Raw genomic sequence first — 19772 nt, 5'->3', positions numbered from 1 at the left:
TAAAGCAGAACGGGGCCCTTTGAGGGCCCTCTGGAATGGCTCCAGTCGGTCTAGTTCATTGCCTGATTAAAAAAAGAGAAAGAAAAAAAAATATGTATAGGAGCTCGGGGGCTGGGATGTACCTACCTGAGTGTACATATCTGAGAGAAGAGAATGGAAAATGTGGTTAACCTGGTGGTTGTTTGTCCTTGTTATGGGTAATTGACTGTGTGGTTGAGAGATCTACTCCATTTGAAAGTAGGGCAAGCACTGGTGTCTGCAAGAGGGAGTCGTAGATTTCCCAGAATCCTCTTTGGTTGTGATGATGAAGCTCTGGAAAGAATAACTGCCGATACTGGTTTCTGTTTGTGCTTTTTCATGTTGGTAGCATCCATAGCTCAGATTGAACAGGGAAGAACATGCTGCTTCATGCTGGATTTAATTGAAAACCCTTTCCTTTAAGAAGGAACAGAAAACAGAGCAAATTGTTGTGGTTTATAAAGCTGTACCATCGATCTATACCAATTTTGGAACTCGTTGAGTTGCTATTTGCGAATACATTTTCCACATTTCCATATCATACGTTCCCCCGACGACCAAAATGGAAACAGGTTTGGGCAAGCTCGGATAAAAAGCGAAACAAATGGTAAACACATCGCAGGGGGGAAACAACAGACGATAAACACGTGATGTCATTCCTTTGTGTACCACATTTGAACGTATTCATTTCAACAACACTTCAATGTCACTCTTTGATCTGCCCACCCCCCCCCCCCCCCCCCCCCCCCCCCAACGCACACACACGGCCCCTGGCCCCCGGCCCCCAACTGAAACCATGTTGCGGCCCGGGCCCTGACCCCTCTGGCTGAAAGGCCCTGCTCTTACGAAGCGCTGAGGCAGAAACGTCAACAGATCTGCGGCGAGGAGCCATCCCTCAGTCGTCGCCCGACGCCGTGACCTCGCCAGGGGTCACCGGAGCACGTCCCGCCACACCGTTCGTCTTTGTTAGGGACCCCTTCGTGAATAAACAAGAGAGCCGTGTGTGTGTGTGTGTGTGTGTGTGAGTTTGACATCAAGTAAGTATGTCCACGTCTCTGGGTTGGGGCCTGTGTGTGTGTGTGTGTGTGTATGTGTGTGTGTGTGTTTGTTTGTGATTCTGTCATGTATATTTGGGTGTTTGGGAGCCGGTGTGTGTGGGTGCTTGTAAGCACGTGTTTGTGTGTGCATGCATGTGCAGCGTTTGTGTGTAGTGCTCCGTGTTTGCCGTCATGCATGTGTACCTGTTTGCTTTGGTGTGTGTGTTTGTGTGTGTGTGTTTACATACACATTTGACTGTGCCCCTTAAGAACAAGCTATGCATGTTGAATGCATTCAATCACATACACTTGGTTATAAACATGAATGCACCCACCGGGTCACACACACACACACACACACACATGCATGCACACACACACACACACACACACACACACGGATGAGGTCCTTGTGCCGGCTCTACTGCTGGATAATTAGAAACATTTGGGATCGTTTACTAAGAACTCTGATTGGAACCAGATGCACTTCCAAGTTTCACCAAAATACAAAAAGCCTTATTTATGAGCCATGGTTACCGTGTGTTTGTGCCTGTGTCTTATGGGTTTCTGTAGCACATGCTTGTATGTGAGTATGTATGTATGTGGTGTGTGCATGTGTGGGTGCGTCATTCAGTGTGTGTATATGCATGTGTTTTTGTATTACATGTTTGCATCCGTGTGGGGGTGTGTCTTTTTGAGTGTATCCTGTGTGTCGTTCTGAGTGTATCCTGTGTGTGTGTGTCTCGTTCTGAGTACCCTGTGTGTGCCTTTCTGAGTGTACCCTGTGTGTGTCGTTCTGAGTGTATCCTGTGTGTGTCGTTCTAAGTATCCTGTGTGTGCCATTCTGAGTGTACCCTGTGTGTGTGTACATGCGTCTTTCCAAGTGTGTGTGAATCTAAGAGTGCATGTAGCTACATAGGGCACGATTAGACCCCTATGCATGTGTGTGTATTTCCTTGCGGGTCTGTGTTTGCACACACACGCATGTCTTTCTATATGTGTATGTGTATATATATATGTGCCTGCGTCTTCTTAATGTGCACCATGGGGGTCATTATTCTCCATCCCTGGACCCCCGGGAGATCCAAGCACACTCATCTACACCCACCCTTTCATCCCTCATCAGCCCAGGAACGGTGCAGTCCAGGCGGGCTGAGCTCTCTCCTCGCTCCCATGACTGATGCTCCTGTGGAGCAACCAGGCAGCACACACCGTGCCACTGCACCACACACACATGCACTCACACATACCTACACACACACACACACAGTTTGGCAGGGGGTCTTCATTCATGAAGAGGATGAAAGTATTCCGTTACGAGACAATAATAACATTGTTCTTTAATGTTTTATTCAGGTAGGGGAGGCTTTGTCTGGAATGAAATGGCGCATATCGTTTTTGTTTTAGGAGTTTAGTGACTCATATTAATACACAGGGATTCACTGGGAGGTCAGTTAGGTAAAAAAAGCTAAAAGTGCACTTTTCAACTGTGTTTATTGTTTGATGGCTTGGAACCAATCCATTGTAATAATAACCAGGACTTATTGTGGTGCTGATTTACTGCTCCAAATTTCTTCATATTGATGATTTACAAATGTTCATTCATGAACCAAACATTCAAGCTGGTTCTGTTTGAAATTCACTTCAGTTGCTGTTGACAACCTCAACCACTGTTCCCTCTCTTGGGATTTCTCTAGTCCTGTGGAGAGAACACATTAAACACAAGTTAGTTTATTTTCTAAAACCTTAAAAATGTATCTCAATTAAATACTTAAGCTGCTTGAGATGAAGCAGCAACTAACCTGTTTTACATTATCACTGTTTTAGAATGAACACCGGTGCTACACTGCCACCTTGTGGCCGTTTTTATATTAAGATGCATTACTAGGCCCACTTCTGGTTCAGTCAAGGTAGGATTGATTTGACTTTTTATTTAATTTTTTTGTCTTTTATTGTTGCGTTTAACTGGTTGTACAGTGTTATTATGAGTTAGGGTTAGAGTAATTATGAACTGACTCTATCAGAGTCCATACCTTCTAGACCAGGAGACCAAAGGGAAGGCTATCCAGGCTGGTCCACTCTGGTCAGACTCCAGCCTGTCAAGACATGTTTCAGCGCCGTTAATTACTTCACTTCACTCTTATCGTTTTTCTTGTGCCAATAATAATACATGAATGACTTCAAAGACACTTTGCATTTATCATAGCAGACTTGGAAGGAACAGTGAGTTGGCGTCAGTCCAGTTTGAAGATGTTGTGAGGCCTACCTGGGCGTCGCTTCCTGCTTTCCCTGCGACTCTGTGTCCACGTCCTGGTTCGTAAGGAATGACCACAGCCTCCTGTGCTTCCATTGGTTGCTGTCGCTGTCCGTCACTGTGACATCACTCATGTGCCAGCAAATTGCTCAATGGGAGGCAGGATTCCTAAAGGGAAAAGCAAGTCGTTCGATATGGTATATACGTTTTGTATTATTATTGGATGTGCATGTGTGTGTGTGTGAGTGCGTGCATGTACATGTGTATTTGTGTGCCCACCTGATGCAGGACGGCACAGGGACAGTAGTACTTCAGACGATGAGTTCTTGAACAACTGTAGCACCCTCTAGAGGGAAAAGTGTGAATGACATGCAGAATATCAGCAGCATTAGCGGCAATTATGTTTTAGGATACGGAAAGCAAGGTTTATGAGGCAGCTTTAAGATATGTTACAGATAACAGCAGGCAGGGTTGGCTATCTTTGGCGTACGTTTTTGTGATTAGAATTGAACGTGTGTGCTTCACATATGAGTTAATGTTAATAGCTCAAATGTAATAATAATGGTATATCTGATACTTTTAATAATTATACTTGTTGCAAGTCCAATTTTAATACATCACTTACATTCAAAGCATCCAAAAGGGAGTACGTTGATAAATCATCAACGATATCCAATGCTTTATACAGCTAAACCATCAACAGAATACATACAACCACATGCAGTGTACATAAGACTCCTACATCTAACTTAACATCCAATCAAAAAAACACGGCGGTCACTGGTTACCGGGTAGATCAGGTCCTTGAGGTGCTGTCCGTCGATGGCCACGATGACGTCGCCCTCGCGGATGCGTGCGCTGAGGCGGGCCGGCTGGTCTGGGTACAGCTGCTTGATGCGCACCACGCTGCCAATCTCCCGCCCCAGGGGGTCCATGTCACACATGATGAAGCTGAAGCCCAGGCCCTTGGGGCCCTTGGTCAGGCTCACCTCAAAGGTGTTGTCTAGGGAGGATCCAGGGCGGGTCACGGTTATGGTTAAAGGTGCGGTAGGTTCGATGTAAGAGTCTTTGTTACAATTGCGTAGCCATTTTTTAATATTTGTATGCTTTAGTTATTTATTATGATGTATTCATTGATATATATATTATTTTTGGTCGATTTTTTTTCCATTTTCTCTTTGACGTCCATGGTGGAAGACGTTGCTTTGTTGAGGACATTGTGTCTGTTAGGTTCCGTTGGTCCATGGTGGGTAAAACTGCTAATCCCCCACGCCGGCCCTTTAAGACGGTTCACAGGTCAGGGTCGAGGGGAAGGGTGTCAGGTGAGACGTAGGAGAGGCAGGTGGGCTTTAGGAGCAGTGAGATAAGTGGTGGGGGTGGCGCTGTTGGTCAGGTGACTAGGGGGAGGAGTCAGGGTTGTAGAAATAGTGTAAAAGTTCATAGGTGGCAGTTTACGCACGCTACTGGCTTACAGCGACGATTCCTCACGCAAGTTTCTCTACCGCACGAGAGTTTTAGTGTCCCTAATCCCAACTGACACACCGTAGGATAAGTAGTAGGTTATTTGAATCTGTACTGATAAATGTAAAATGCATAAATTTTCACAGAATCTTGCTGATATTTTCCTGTTGTTCTAATATTTTGCTAAGCTCATTTGGATGTTATATTGCTTGTATTTTGCTCTATCTATACTGAAGACGAGAAATATAGAGTGTAACGATGAGGGGTTGAGGGGTTAAGCCTAAAGCCTAAACCAAGTGTGAATTTTGCTTCTTATTTGTAGTGCAACCCAAAAAAGAAATATAATCGCAATGTATTTAACAGAGCTAAACCCTGGGACCGGGAATTTAGCTATATTATTCCACTGCTTTGTAGAGGACTTCAGAAACATTATGTTGTGTCTGTTCCGACGTGGCTGTGTGCCTAGAGCTTTATTGATGGTTTACGCTCAACTGCCGACAGTAGTATATAAAACATTTAACATGTTTACGCAAAAACCTGACGGAATCGTCAAATAATTCCTACGGCCCCAAAATCTGGAAAGCGTTTACGTTATGTAAATGTAAGAGTGATGCAGTGTCATAGAAACTAAAGAGACTAGGCTAACCCTACCGTCCGCCATGAAGCGGTAGTCCCTGGGCTTCTGGGGCTCGCCGCCGCCGCTGGCGTCCGGGGGGCTGTTGATGGCGGGGCAGCTGTTGTAGCGGAGGTGGTTGGTGTCCGGGCTGCAGCTTTTAGGAGAGAGACTGCCGGGGCTCAGGGAAACCCGGGGCAGAGTCATCCTCTCTCTCTCCACGACCAGGGAGACCACCTGCAGAGAGAGAGAGGGGGGGGGGGGGGGGTTTGGTGAAGGACAGGTGAGAAGAGGACAGAGGAGAGGAGGATAGGATCAGGCACACGTAGGAAAGGAGTAGAGGAGAGGAAGAGGAGATGTAAGGAGAGGAGGAGAAGAGAAAAGGAGATGAGGGGAGAGACAAGGAGGAAGGAAGACACGAGGAGGGCAGGATTGAGCAGAGAAGAGAGAAAGAACATTGTTTAAAATAAAAAAATGAATACATAAGTATACATAAATACACACATAGCGAGAGAGAGAGAGAGAGAGAGCGAGGGAGAGAGATACAGACAGAGACAGATTCAATAAAGATGTCTGACTACATTCACACATGTACCTCTCCTGTCTTGGTCAGACAATCCACGGCCTGCTGGTACGTAAAATCATCCAGCCTCAACCCGTCTACCTCCAGTAGCCTGTCATCTGTCACACACACACACACACACACACACACACATACCCACACACACAAAAACACACACACCCATACACACGCACTCACACACACAGAAAAGAAGACGGTGAGCTATACAGACAAGCAGCCAGATGGATTGTATTTGTCTGTATCTATCTTTAGCTGTGTGCACGGGGAGCAGCTGGGTGCATGACATCATACCTGGGTGCATGCGTCCGTCCCTCTCTGCCGCCCCCCCGGGGACCAGGCTCTTGATGTAGAGGCCCCCGTTATGGAGGTTGCTATTGATGCCACCCTGGGGCGAGACAAACACCACTTAGGACTGGTTAAACCAATGGCGTACTTTGATTTATGAACGGATTCATGTTTAATATGTCTCATTCTGACGTATATTATTTAGTGGTGAGGGTTTGCTGGAGTCCATTTATTTATAAATATTACATTTTTTTTAATACAATGTATTAAATGATTTACAGATTTGACTGTTTAAACCTTGTCTTCATATATTTATATCATTTGAGCAATAGAAAGGGGAGACCCAGTTCATTATGTGTTGTAAGAGCTTGCTTAGAGTCAGTTGTATCCCTGTCCTGGATTAAAGCCATGTAGGCTCCTATGAACTCACTCACACTGCGTGTGCGTTGCTCTCTCCTTCTCTAATCCCCGGACCACCAGGGGCTTAATCAGATTGGGGAGACTAGACACTGATGACCCCCTACTGGGGCTGACTCACTGGGAAACATATTACGTACCATACCATTTGTTTTTACAGAAACCTTTTAAAGTTGATGTGATAAAGCGGTAATGTAATAACAATTGAACAATGTCAAAATGAGGCTATATTTTTAAAAAAGCAGTCATGCACTGAAAAATGGGAAATGTTCCATTGTTTCCTGCACAATGTATCCTCTATTCCGCTTAATATAATTATTACACCATAACATCCATAACAAAAAGGATCTCACCTAAAGGGCTCAAAAGTTCAAACCCAGTGTTAATATATATGATATATGAATGATATATATATATATATGAAAGGCAGATGTTTGAACCAACAACCCCAGAAGGTATAAACTCCCTGACTCCAGCAGCTCTTAACACGACACTTGCGACACATGACTACTTGCATTAGAGAGTGGTGGATCTGGGTGGGCGGGGCACGCCTGGTACTCATACTGGTACTGGTACTAGAAATGCTCTGCTTCACCACCAGTGGATGATGCTTCTGCTGCCCATCAGTAAAGTGACTATATATGTACACTGAGGAATGCGCATTCGTCTTGCAACCAGCAACCACTACAAACATTGGGGTTATCATGCACACCGCACTAGACAGAAAAATTAACATTCCACAGTGGTTCTCCATCTCTGTCTTCTTGCCAGCCCAGAGGGTGACCTAGGGGAGTGCCTGCCAAGTTCTAAATGACAGTGAAAGGGAAAGTGTCAGTGGACAGCCAGTGGACAGGAAGTAGTGATTCCCATCTGGTTATCCCAGGCATCAGACAGACCGACAGACACAGAGAGAGAGAGAGAGAGAGAGAGAGAGAGAGAGAGACAGAGACAGAGACAGAGACAGAGAGTGAATGTGTTCATGTATGCATTCATGCATGCGTGATTGAGTGTGTGTGTGTGTGCGTGTGTGCAAACTCACTGATATGCTGATTCCCAGGGAGCCTCCCATCTTCCGCAGCTCCAGGGTGAGCTCCTCTGGCCTCACGCTGTTCAGAGAGGAGAGGGAGCCGTCCTGCCACCACACACACACACACACACACACGCACACACACACACACACACACACACACACACACACAACCAGCCATCAGCATCCGCACGCCTCTTCTCTCTCCACACCTCACATACCCAGAGCTCCACCGTGTGTTATCCTACTTAGTTATTCAGGAATCCTTGTAGATACATATCATGTAGACACAGATCAGGGCCTCTTGCTCAAGAGGGCCACGGACATGGGGGAATCCACCCCTCAGCCTTATCAGCTGGGAGTCTAACTATTGACGCGATCCCGCCTGCCCCACCACTAGGAGGGAGTCTGGGATTGATAAAGTCCATCTCTTCTTTCTGTATTGTAGTACTTTGAAGCAGTCTCTGCTCTCTGCTTATTTCATGAGTTTTTAGGTGCTCAAGTGATTCTTGCCTTTCTCTGGACTGTAATCTCATCCCATTTTACCTGATAAAAACATAAACCTGCAGCCTGAGGCCTACCTGTGCGTTGTAGATGCGTATGTCGCGGGGGACCTGCAGCTGGCTGCCCGTCTTGGGTGTCATCATGACGGAGATGATCTCGTCCAGGCTGCCCCCGGCGGAGTCGGGGTCCGGCGGCGGGGGCTGCTGCTGGGGGCTCGGGGGGGCGCGGTGGTTCCCCAGGTTGTTGGGGCTCAATTGCACTGGTGGTGGGGGAGAGGGGGGAGGGGGGAGATACAGTTAGGGTGGGGGAGAGGGGGCAGGGAGACATAGGGTGTGTTTTGTGTGTGCACAGTCACGAACACATGTGTATTTTGGTGATTACAAAAATAGATGGCAAGTCATTACAAAAGAGACACCCACACACACACACACACACACACACACATAATTTCACCCACACACACATAAGTATAAACAAACATGTGTTCACATACATACTAGAACTAACGCACACACACACACACACACATAAACATAAACATAAACAAACATGTGTTCACGTACATACTAGAGCACACACGCACACACACACACACACACACCATTACCTTTGGGTTGGGAGATGATGAGCTGAACCTCGGAGGGGCTGCTCTGCATGACATCTGCTGCCTCGGCAAAGGTCACGCCCTCCAGGCTGATTTGGTTCAGGGAGATCAGACGCCCTCCTAGAGGTCAAAGGTCAAACAGAGAGCCAGACAGCACCAATGTGTGTCAGTGGTGTGGTGGTGTTCACCAGGGGACAAGGGGACCTGTTGTGGCTCCATGGCTGAACATTTGAATTCTTTTGAATTCTTATTCTTAAGATACAGAGCACGACCATGATCAAAATTATTTTAATTCATTAACAACTACAACATGAACAACAACCCTAAAAAATTGAAATATATATATTTAATTTACCTTGCTGCATTTGACTCATTATCACCATTTTCATATCATTATCATAATTTCCATATCATCATTCTCCTCATGTTCATATCATTACCATCATCATCATATCATTATCATCATCCTCATATCATTATAATATCTGTATCATATTATTACCTTGTCGAATTCGGCCATCCTTAGCAGCAGGTCCACCTGGGATGATGGAGGCCACATATATCCCCAGGTCGTATTTGCCCACCGTGTCCTCGCCTACGATCACTATGCCTGGGAACACAACCCAAACCCAGGCCCGTGTTAGAGATACAACCCTCCCGGCACCACACACAACCAGCGCTTCCAACCACCACTCTGCAGGTTAAAGGAACTATGATGTAGTGCATCTGATTAGGCTGTGATTGGCTTACCAACGCCGAGCTTCGGGTCTTTCTTCAACGAAACACAAATGACTTCTCTCTCCGGGGCTAGTTTGGCAGGATAGTCAGATGAAATACACAACAAATACACACTTTTTCCACAAGCTTTCTGGAAACCAGTCTCATAATGTTGACATTGTTTCACCCCAATGTAGTAGGACAGTGTTTCCCAACCTGTGGGTCAGGACCCCAACTGGGGCCATCTGGGGTCATGGGAAATTGCTTGAGATTTTATGACAATTTTGGTTCAGAATTATAATTTCAAAGGAAGATCTTGAAAATAAACCATTTTGTGTGGTGTGATGCGAATATGTTCACTGGGACGTTGATATTATTGGTGGATTCGATAAGAATCAGTCCAATCAGTGCTGTGCTTTTTTTGTTTCCTACTGGTGTGTGACAGTAGTGTGTGTTTATGGTCAGGAGGTGTGTGGTCCTACCTCTGGCAGCAGCGGAGAGTGAGAGAGCCAAAGAACCACTCCTCTGAGAGCTCTGCGGGCTGCTGGAAACGGTGCTGCAACACACACACACACACACACACACGCACACGCACACACACACACACGCACACGCACATGCACACACACACACACACACACACACACACACACACACACACACAAAAAAATGAAATGCACTCTGTCTCACTGAGTCAGGAGTCAGAATTTATCAAAAAATAAATATTGGATAAGAAATTAAATGTGTAGGTCCAATAAAGTGCATACACACACTCATCTTAAAACAGACAAGCAGTAGATACTGTTAGACTGTGGACATTGGGATCAAACTCAAAACCTTTTGTGTGGGGGTAGAACACCCTCACCATGACACTTTCCTGCCCTCTACCCCCCCCCCCCCATGTATGTATGTAAGTATGTAAGTATGTAAGTATGCATGTATGTATGTATGCATGCATGCATGTATGTATGCATGCATGCATGCATGCATGTATGTATGTATGTATGTATGTATGTATGTATGTATGTATGTATGTATGTATGTATGTATGTACAGTATGTATGTTTGTAGGTTTGTAGGTAGGTAGGTATGTACATATATAAATATGTGTATAATGAATCACTATGGTAACCATCTAGTCAGAGGACCACCCGGGGCTACCTCTGGTGGTTGAGGCCCTGCCGCTGCTGTTTGATGCGGGCCTCGATCCTGGCGGCGATGTCGTCGCAGAGCTTGGTCATGGAGTCGTCCTGGGGCGTGGTCTTCCCGCTGTCGTCCTGGGGCGTGGTCTTCCCGCTGTCGTCCTGGGGCGTGGGGGGTTCGGGGTACGACTTGAGCCGGCTGCGTGGCGTCCGGCCGCCGGCAGCGTTTTGGCCAACGTGGTTGTCTCCTGGCGGGAGGTAAGCGTTAAGCACGTCAACGTCCGTTAGCTGACACTTTAAGCAAGGGCGACTGGATTATTTCTTATAATCGAACTAACAACTAAAAGTTTGTCAAAGGTTTTACAGTTAATTTAAACATACATAACTAGCAACAAATGCAAGGATCAACAAGTACATCCTCATTATAGATTATAAAGTATTTGTGACTTACTTTTTAAGTACTGTCAGCCTGTTTCTATGTCAGATACCATAAGATGAACACTCAATATCAACCTCCCAATGAAAAGATATTACGTGCTGTAGGAAGCTAACATTTGTAGATGGTTAGTCAGGTCGTGTTGTCATGGAGACGGCTAGCGGCTAGAGGCTAACTGACCTGACACAAGGCTGTGGCTGAGCTGGCGAGAGCTCATCTCATTGTTGAATTTGTGCTGAGCGGAGCAGAGGTTACACAGGTATTTGGCTATCTTCGACCTTTCTGTTACAAAGGTGTACTTCTTCTTGTTGCCACGGCACTCTATGATGAACTTTCGTTTCTGCAAATGAAGGTTCATAAGACAAAGGCTGGAAAATAAACTTCAACTTTTTCCTCACCACACTGACAGTAATCTTAGATCTAAAGCTAAAAACAAAAACATCTATGTAGAAGAGTTGGTAATTTGAATGTATAATTTCAACATAAGTTCTACTTCAAACTTGACAAAAACGGTCACTGTATCTTGTGTCAAAACCAAGTTTTCCCCTAAATTATTCCACATAAATATCTAATGGATGAAGAAAAAATACAGAAAATTACAAATATTTCAGACAAATAAACATTTCTGACTCACATTCGAGGAGATAGTTGAGGTTTCCCGCCAAAAAAAAGTCTGACTGGTGGATCGGCGACCATCTTTGACCTCGTATACGATGATCCCTTTGGCACAAACACCAAGGATAATTTCCCCCTCTACCGGCCGCTTCTCGTGCACAACGCGGTAGAACAACACGCCATACTCTGGCAGGCTCAGACTCACCTGTGGAGAGTTAAGAGAGATTAGTCAAAGGATACCTTAAGACCATAGGTTCGAAAAAACATGATAGTAGGTTCACTGGTACTTGTAGGCCCTTAAGCCAAAAATGAACAGGATGAACAGAACCACCCGGTCAATATTGAGCCCAGACATATATGACCCAAGATAAGAGGTAGTAGTAGGTCTCAGGTAGACTGGGAATGATTTAGAATATTCACATATGATAGACATGGTTTATTCCTAAAAATAATTAATGATAAACTGCATATGGAGTCAGAATGCCTCATCACAGCACTTCTGTTAATATATTATTATAACATTTCTAGTTATGGTTGTACAATCTAGTTGCTGCAAATCTGAATAAGGATATATAAAATGTATTAAATAATAATAATGAAATTATCGTTTTCAATATTAACAAACATATATACAAGCACAAGAGTCTTGTGCCTTGTCACCTTGAGGAACTCCAGTTCCGCTTCGTCTGAGAGCATTTGGGCGTTGCTGCCGTGTAACCGCAGCAACTCATCCTGAATGGAAGGCAAGGCACGTTTCTCCATGACGCTCTTGGAGATGTAGTGGTCCACCCGGTAGTAGCTTCTACCGTACACCTGCGCACAGCAACTCGCCTCAGTCAGCACAATCCATCCATTCATACGTTTCTTGATATTTAATAAGCAAATACATCAAATACAACTGACAGAATAAACAATAGAAGGACAAAAGAAGAGATGATAGCCACATCCCAGGACCAGGTACCTCAGGCATGCAGTCTCCGTACTCGGCCTGCAGGGCCAGCCCTGCCAGGCATAGAGAGCTCTCCTCGTGGCAGGACAGGCGGTCCTCCAGGAAGTCCTTCCTCAGCTGGAGGTAGTACTGGTGGCGGCTCAACTTGTGCCTGTCAGAAAAGTAATGGATAACACGATCCATTTCATGAAACAAACATGATGACTTTAGGCCAAATGATGCTTTTGCGCGGGGGCAGCCGCCACAATATATCTTCTGACAGCTACGTGCAAAACTAGAGAATGTATCTCACTTACAAAAGCAGGGAAATGTCACTGACGAAAAACTTGACCCGGAAGTAGAGAATAAAGGTGGTCGTAGGCACTTTTTTCCAGGAGTCGGGGGCTACCTTGGAAATCTTGGTGTCAGTGTCCAGGAAGAAGAACTCATTGTCTGAGAGGAACAGGGAGAGAATGGGGCGTTGACACAGACTCAACCAACTTCATTGACTGTCAGTAGCACATTTCCACACAGTATCATCTATAACACCATGAGTGAGATAGTAGTAACATTGCAGGTTGCGCCTGCTCATAAATCAACAGACTCATTTATTTGTACTTCTCACCCTCTCTCTCCAGATCTCTTGAATAGGGTGTCCCTATAGGTTGTAAATAGGTCCTATAGGTTGTTCCTATAGGTCCCTCCTTTTGTATATACATTTATTTTTGGGACCTTTTTGCCTCAAATATACAATGTCCTTGTAGTGAGTTTGATTATCTGGCTCAAGATCCAGACATTCCAACACTTGCTCCTAGACTCCCTACCTCCCTTTCCTTAGTGGGAAACTCTGATGAATCTGTCTCACTCACCAAATCACTCAAAGGGATGTGAGTGTTAAATACTTACTATTTAGCAGGCTTTCATTGAAGCAACTTACCAGTGACTTCAGATCCAGCTCATAAAAAAACAGGGTAGGGGTTTGGCTAGTCTTGCTGAAGGATGCCTACAAGTGAGGCTGCAGGATTTTGGGGGCAAACAAAGCGTAAGTAGCTTCCGTTGTTGGAGCTGTAGCAACCGCTTCACGATCCTACTCTACAACACAACACACAACCCACCCAAAGAGTCCTCTTCCTCCTACCGTCGATGTAGGCCAGGCCGAAGTAGAAGTGCTCCACGAGGTTGGAGTGGGCCACGATCATGTCGAAGACGTCCCCGCACTGGCTCTTCACCTCACACCTCACCTGGAGGCTCTGGCCGCTGGGCATCACCACGCCCACCTCTCTCTGGGTGGAGGACTTCCCCTTCTTTGACTGAGAGGAGAGGAGGGGGGGGGGGGGGGGGGGGTGGGGGGGTGGGGGGGTGGGGGAGACGAGAGGAGAAGATGAGGAGGTGGAGAGGACAATAGAGGGAGGAAAGAGGAGAAGAGAGGAAAAGAGAAGGGATAAAAAATGAAAAGAGAAGAGAAGGGAGAAAAGGGGTGAGAGAAGAGTTGGAGGAGGGGAGAGAAGAGAGGGGGAAAGAACAGAGGGGGGAGAAGAGAGTGGGGGACAAGAAAGGGGGAGAGAAGAGGGGAGAAAGAAGAGGGGGAGAAGAGGGGAGGAGAGAAGAGAGGGGGAGGGAGAAGAAAGGGGGAGAGAAGAGAGGGGAAAGTCATTATGGACTGAAGAATACTTTTCTCGTTTGAAGTATGGAAAAATGGAGATGCCTTTATTGTCTGATTGCGTTTTAATGGATTATCAACACCCGTTAAACTCACCATAATTGATCCCGGCAGCTCCAAGACAACATGGGGCTCATCTTGCATTCTAATGAACTCTGGGCCCATGTCCTACCGAGAAATTATACAACAAAGTATTAACCTAAAGATCCAGTGTGTAGAGATTAGCAGCATCGCGCAGTGAGTTGGCAGATTGCCACCAACTAAATCCCCTCCAGCACTTCTAAATGGCATTTTTGAGAATGACATAGGAAATAAGAAACTCAATAAATACAGTATAATAAGGATATAAGTATTATTGATATACGTTATTTACAATTGTGACATTTGAAAGGTTATTTCAGCTGTTTCCAACACGATTTAGCGAGGAATCCACTCTAATGGGGTTATCATTGTCCAAACCTGCCATAATGCAATTCTAATGAAAACAATCCAATAAATGAACTGATCATTAATAGTAGACTGACCTTGAGTTTCTTATCGTTCAGACTAAGGGTGGAACTGTAGTGGTTAAGGGCCCGTGAGTTGGTATCGCGACCACCGTCCATGTACGGACTACTACTAGGGCCGTGGTTCAACTGTTGATAGCTGGTGTTATCGTCTCTGTACCGACCTCCTGGAGAAACTCTGTAGAAAAGGAAGAAAGATATAGATATTTATATTTTCATATTTTCGTCGGTGTTTCCCCAATTATATTGAGTTATATGCAGATTTCTTGCTAAACTAAATAAAACTTATTATTTTCAACATCAAACAGACAGGAAGAGGTTTGATTAGAAAACGTCCCATTTCAACTGCCAAACTTATTTGCAGTATGTGGACATATCACGTACCCTAAGTTTTCTGTTCGGTACGAGGCTCCTGAGTAAGTTCTGGAAGCCTTCCTCCTCATCGCCCAGTTAGAGTTACAAAAATAACCAGCTGGAAAGACACAGCACAGATTAAAATTGGAATTCCAACTGTCAAAGAATCTATACTAAAACTACTTTGAATGACTTTCAAAATGGCATCCCTGCATAATGTAGTGAGATTTTCTGGAACATTGTTGTTAGTTTGTAAGATATTATGATGTGTTCTTGACGAACCATACCGTGAAATCTGTCTCTAACCGTCTGACTGCGGTCTGATTGTGTTCCATTTTCCGACATAGTCACATGATTAACCTACAAAGGTAAAGAAAAAGGTTAGAAAAGACAAGGATGTACGTCAGCATTGCTGGAACCTGTAACATAGTATATTGAAAAATATATATATTTTACCTGAATGTTTTAATAACCTTGATTGACCCAAATAGCCTTTTCTTGTAGCTAATTAACTTACTAAACTATAGCTTGAAACAATAAAGAATAATGAAAGATAACTTATGTAGCCCAACTCACTGAGTCCCTGAAAACGTCCTCCACCAGTTGTTTGATGAGTCTGTCAGGAGGGGGCAGCAGAGAGGCCGTGTGGTGCTGTTCACAGGTCTCCAGTACCGCCAGCAGATCGGCCCGTTTCAACACCACATCCTCGCACATGCTCAGTAGCAGGCTGTCCAGCTCGCTGCTCAGCTGCACAGGCTGGGGCAGTGAGACACCGACCCGCAGAGAGGGATTAACAAAGAGTGGGACAAAAGAGAGAAAATAAACCAGTCAAAGAAGGAGATTCAGATAAAGAAATTAAATTAAATTATTTTGGTAGAGCTTACATAAAGAGCCAAAAAGGTAAAAAGCCAACTAAGATAGATAAAGTGATCCATTGTTTGATGGATTAATTGATCGACTGATGACTTAAAGGTTGCATCAGCGTTTCTAGGCCGAAACCTAAATGATCACATTCATCTGATCTTTCCTCACGATCCGCTAGCTGCCCGCCCCATAAGCAGGCCGTCAAAAAAACACGTCTCTGTAGGCAGCACTGTGCTCCGAGATCATACACAAAAACAAATGGTACTACCAACCACTCAAAACCAAAATAAATAGTATTCCAACCAATCACCGACAAGGGGTGAGTGTTGTGGGGTTTTGCGCTGCGTTCATGATAGTTTTACTGGATGCACGAAACACAGAAGGGAGGGGCGAGCTGGCTCTGTTTGTTTGGGATCTCGCTTCAAATACCAACAGAAGTGACATCATCGCTGATACAACCTTTAACAGACAGAAATAAAGTACCTGGTTTTGAGGTAGCAGGTAATCTGCACACCAGTACAACATCATCCCCATGGAATACACAACCATCTGCAAACAAACACAAACCACCATGTGGCAATCACACAGTTAAAACAATATTTGTTCAGAACTGGTCGTTATTTGTCAAAGGAACCGAAAACAGCTGATATCAGGGTGTGGTGTGGACTCAAGGGGACACTAAATAAAACTGTAAGATGTACTCAGTTTATACAACGCTTTAATCCAAAGTATTTAATATAACCTTGTTGAAATTGGGGTTTGAACCCAGAACCTTTCGACTGGGCGTCAAACCCCCCATAACCACTAGAAGACTATACACAGAAACACAGAAACAAATCATTCATAGTTGTGCAGTGGTACTGATGACGTGTTGTAGGGTCCACCTTCTCCGCTGCCGTCCGGGTGGATGCGGCCAGACCCTGACGGACCTCTGGGGCCATGAAGGAGGCCACGTCTTCAGACCGGGAACAGCTCTTGAAGGCAAGGTTCCCACTGGCCGAGAGCAGCACCGAACCCGGGCTCAGCACACTGCACATGTTCCCCGAGCCTGGAGGAAGAACAACAGGACATTCTCTATTGTTGAATATAGCCCATTTGATGGACGCTTTCATGCATACATCTTAGCGTGGTGACCCCAGTGGGACTCGAACCTCTGACCTGGGCAGTACGTGCGTCATGCTGTTCTAGTTGAGCATAGTTAAGAGCACCATATCACTTATTCATTTCAAATCCATTAACCATACTGCAACCTTATTCATCTGCCAATACAGATTTTATATTGTTATCGGTGTCAATAAATGACTAAGATGTGACTACTAAGGTACTGCCGTTGCAGTGAAATAAGGTTACCATACTACATTGTCCTTTAGTATTATAAACGAGAGTCAGCATAGTGTTTCTGGCAGGGATTTGTCGGTGGATCGCATCGGATTACACCATCCATTATGATTGTATTTCCATTATCAGATCTGTTGTGTTTCACCAGATGTTGGTGAAGAATAGGGGATTGGCTCCTCCCTTTTAAACTTCAAATACAGTCTGATACAGCTTTGGGCCGTGGTTACAACGCTATGGAAACAAGACATGTAATGGATGGATACCTTTGCAGGAGATCTCCAGCAAGGACTCAGCGGTGGCCAGGAGCAGACCCCAGAGCTCCCCCTCATCCAGTGGTGACCCCCTGGCCTCCAACACCTCTGCCAGGGTCACAAACGTACCCATACTGGAGGGAAGGAGGGAGAGATAGAGGGTGGGTTTATGAATAGATACATGGATGGATAGGTTGATGCATGGATAGATGAATACATGGATGCACACACACACACACACACACACTCTCACTCTCACACACACACACACACACACACATACCCATGCACACACACAAACACCCACACCCACACACACATACATGCACATACACATACAGATATAATCAATAAACTGTATTATTTGGTGGAAAATATTGCATACTGGTCTACATTAAGTGCATGCTCAGCAGATCCATAGGCGGGGGTGCAGAGCAACCTAAAGAGATGTTACGTCTAAGACAAAAGAACAGGGGTCCACTCTGATGCAGCATTGCAGCAAATCATATTGCAATGCATAGACAAAAAGCCCTGTGAATCCGTCACCCCGTTTTGTATCACTATTCTGCTTCACTTTTTTTTCTTTCTTTTTAAGTGAACCTCATCAAGGTATTTTTTGATAATTGGTTATAGATTATTATTTGTGTAATTTGTTAAAAAGCTAAGTTTTTTTTTAATGTTTTATGGAATTTCCAATGTGTATGTGTTTCTTGTTGTTGTTTTATATGTTTATTGCTGTGGAGTCAGTGCAGGGCTTCATTGTAAAAGAGTCCTGGGTGCTCTGTATAAATAAAGGTTATATATATATATACATACTTGGGTTCTTATATAAAAATCATTCATTACTCTCCATCTCCATTACTTATATGCCTTAGACATACTGGTATTTAAAATCCACACATCCAATGACATAACTACTATTACTGCTATGTCTGTTTTACTTTATGCTTTTACTTCTATGCTGCATTGACAACCCTTGCCTTTTTAGAACAATCCCATTTTACCTAAATTAATAAACAAACTAGCTACATTGCACCTAGTTATTATGCACATTTCAGCATACAACACCTTGACTCAAGTGTTAAGTGTAAATGAACTAATATTAAGGCAGTAGTTAGAATCCTGTGATACAGTAATGGACAATGCCACCGCTCGTGTCTACAATAGATTCTGGGATGTATGAACCATGGGCTGCCTCTCTCTGCCTGAGCAGAACGGTTATAGACTAATGTATTGTTGTTGGTCATTAAGGCTGCTGTTGCAGCCCTAATTGGGCAAATTGGGACTAATTGGCGTACTTAAATGACTTATACAATGTTTCTTAGAGTCTGTCATTACCCCTACCCCACCAAGGCAGAGTAATGACATCTTTCCCAAAGTAATGTTCCCCATTTTTCAAGGGGCTTCCATCGCGCCTTCTCAGCTTTTTTTTTCGCACCTACTCGGGTTTATTCTTCATCTTCTTCTGTTCGTAATAAGTGTTGCACCCTGCTAGCACCCACCCTCCCTCCCCACCCACACACCCACCCCCGCCGGTCTGTCAACCCTCCTCTATAATTGGCTTCCATCGAGCCGGCAGGATTTTCTGTCCTTTGCGGCGAGGGCTCCTGCGGCTTTCTCTTTTCCCTCCTTCTGATCTCGCCCCCGCTGCTGTGACGTGAGCAAGGCTTGGGCCCCCTCGGTCCCCAGAATGGCAGCTGAGCCCCCCCCCCCCCTCCCCCCCCCCCCCCACTGTGGTAACAAAAAGAGTTTCCAATATCCCATGTCTCACAGGTTGAAACAGCTGTGGTGATGACATATCTTAGGGTTTAAGCGACACTGTAAAGCGGATGTGTTCTGCAAAGAAAACGCTGGCACTGTATGGACAGGATTCCGACTTTTGCGACTGTACATTATTAAATGGTTGAGTGACAGACCAGTGGGATGGAATGCTGCACTACATTTCATGTTCCCAGGATGACAATAACTGACTAATCCCTGGCAAACATTTGTCAGCAAATAGCTCTTTGGTTTAAAATATTGACAGTACTTTAAGGACTTTACATTTGAAGTGTTTTCCGAAGTCACTTCGTCCAGGAAATACCAAATACAACCTCAATGTTTGTTGAAGCCCAGTGGTTGATGGATGGCCACTTCATATGCATCACAGGCATGGCTT

At 44.9% G+C, this 19772-nt stretch overlaps 1 protein-coding gene across 1 annotated transcript; it reads right to left on the bottom strand.

The window, feature by feature from the left end:
- Nucleotides 1–2621: 2621 nt before the first annotated feature.
- frmpd2 (FERM and PDZ domain containing 2) lies at nucleotides 2622–17747 on the bottom strand (the record flags this gene model as incomplete). Its single annotated transcript, XM_084485560.1, has 29 exons — nucleotides 2622–2754; nucleotides 3089–3151; nucleotides 3322–3477; nucleotides 3589–3655; nucleotides 4098–4312; nucleotides 5422–5620; nucleotides 5979–6064; nucleotides 6258–6351; nucleotides 7708–7800; nucleotides 8277–8458; nucleotides 8807–8923; nucleotides 9306–9413; nucleotides 9554–9610; nucleotides 10003–10076; nucleotides 10682–10910; nucleotides 11279–11438; nucleotides 11733–11918; nucleotides 12374–12526; nucleotides 12675–12813; nucleotides 12959–13094; nucleotides 13780–13951; nucleotides 14398–14469; nucleotides 14826–14985; nucleotides 15192–15279; nucleotides 15449–15521; nucleotides 15738–15917; nucleotides 16509–16574; nucleotides 16910–17073; nucleotides 17627–17747. 27 exons carry the CDS (start codon nucleotides 17745–17747, stop codon nucleotides 3440–3442), a joined length of 3429 nt encoding a protein of 1142 aa, XP_084341686.1. The 3' UTR covers nucleotides 2622–2754; nucleotides 3089–3151; nucleotides 3322–3439.
- Between the last annotated feature and the right edge of the window lie 2025 nt (nucleotides 17748–19772).

This window comes from Micromesistius poutassou (genome assembly GCF_964030765.1).
Source record: "Micromesistius poutassou genome assembly, chromosome: 21".
In the NCBI taxonomy this organism is placed as follows: Eukaryota; Metazoa; Chordata; class Actinopteri; order Gadiformes; family Gadidae; genus Micromesistius; species Micromesistius poutassou.
The sequence above is the reverse complement of the archived record's forward strand: the minus strand, read 5'-3'. Positions and strand labels throughout refer to the sequence as shown.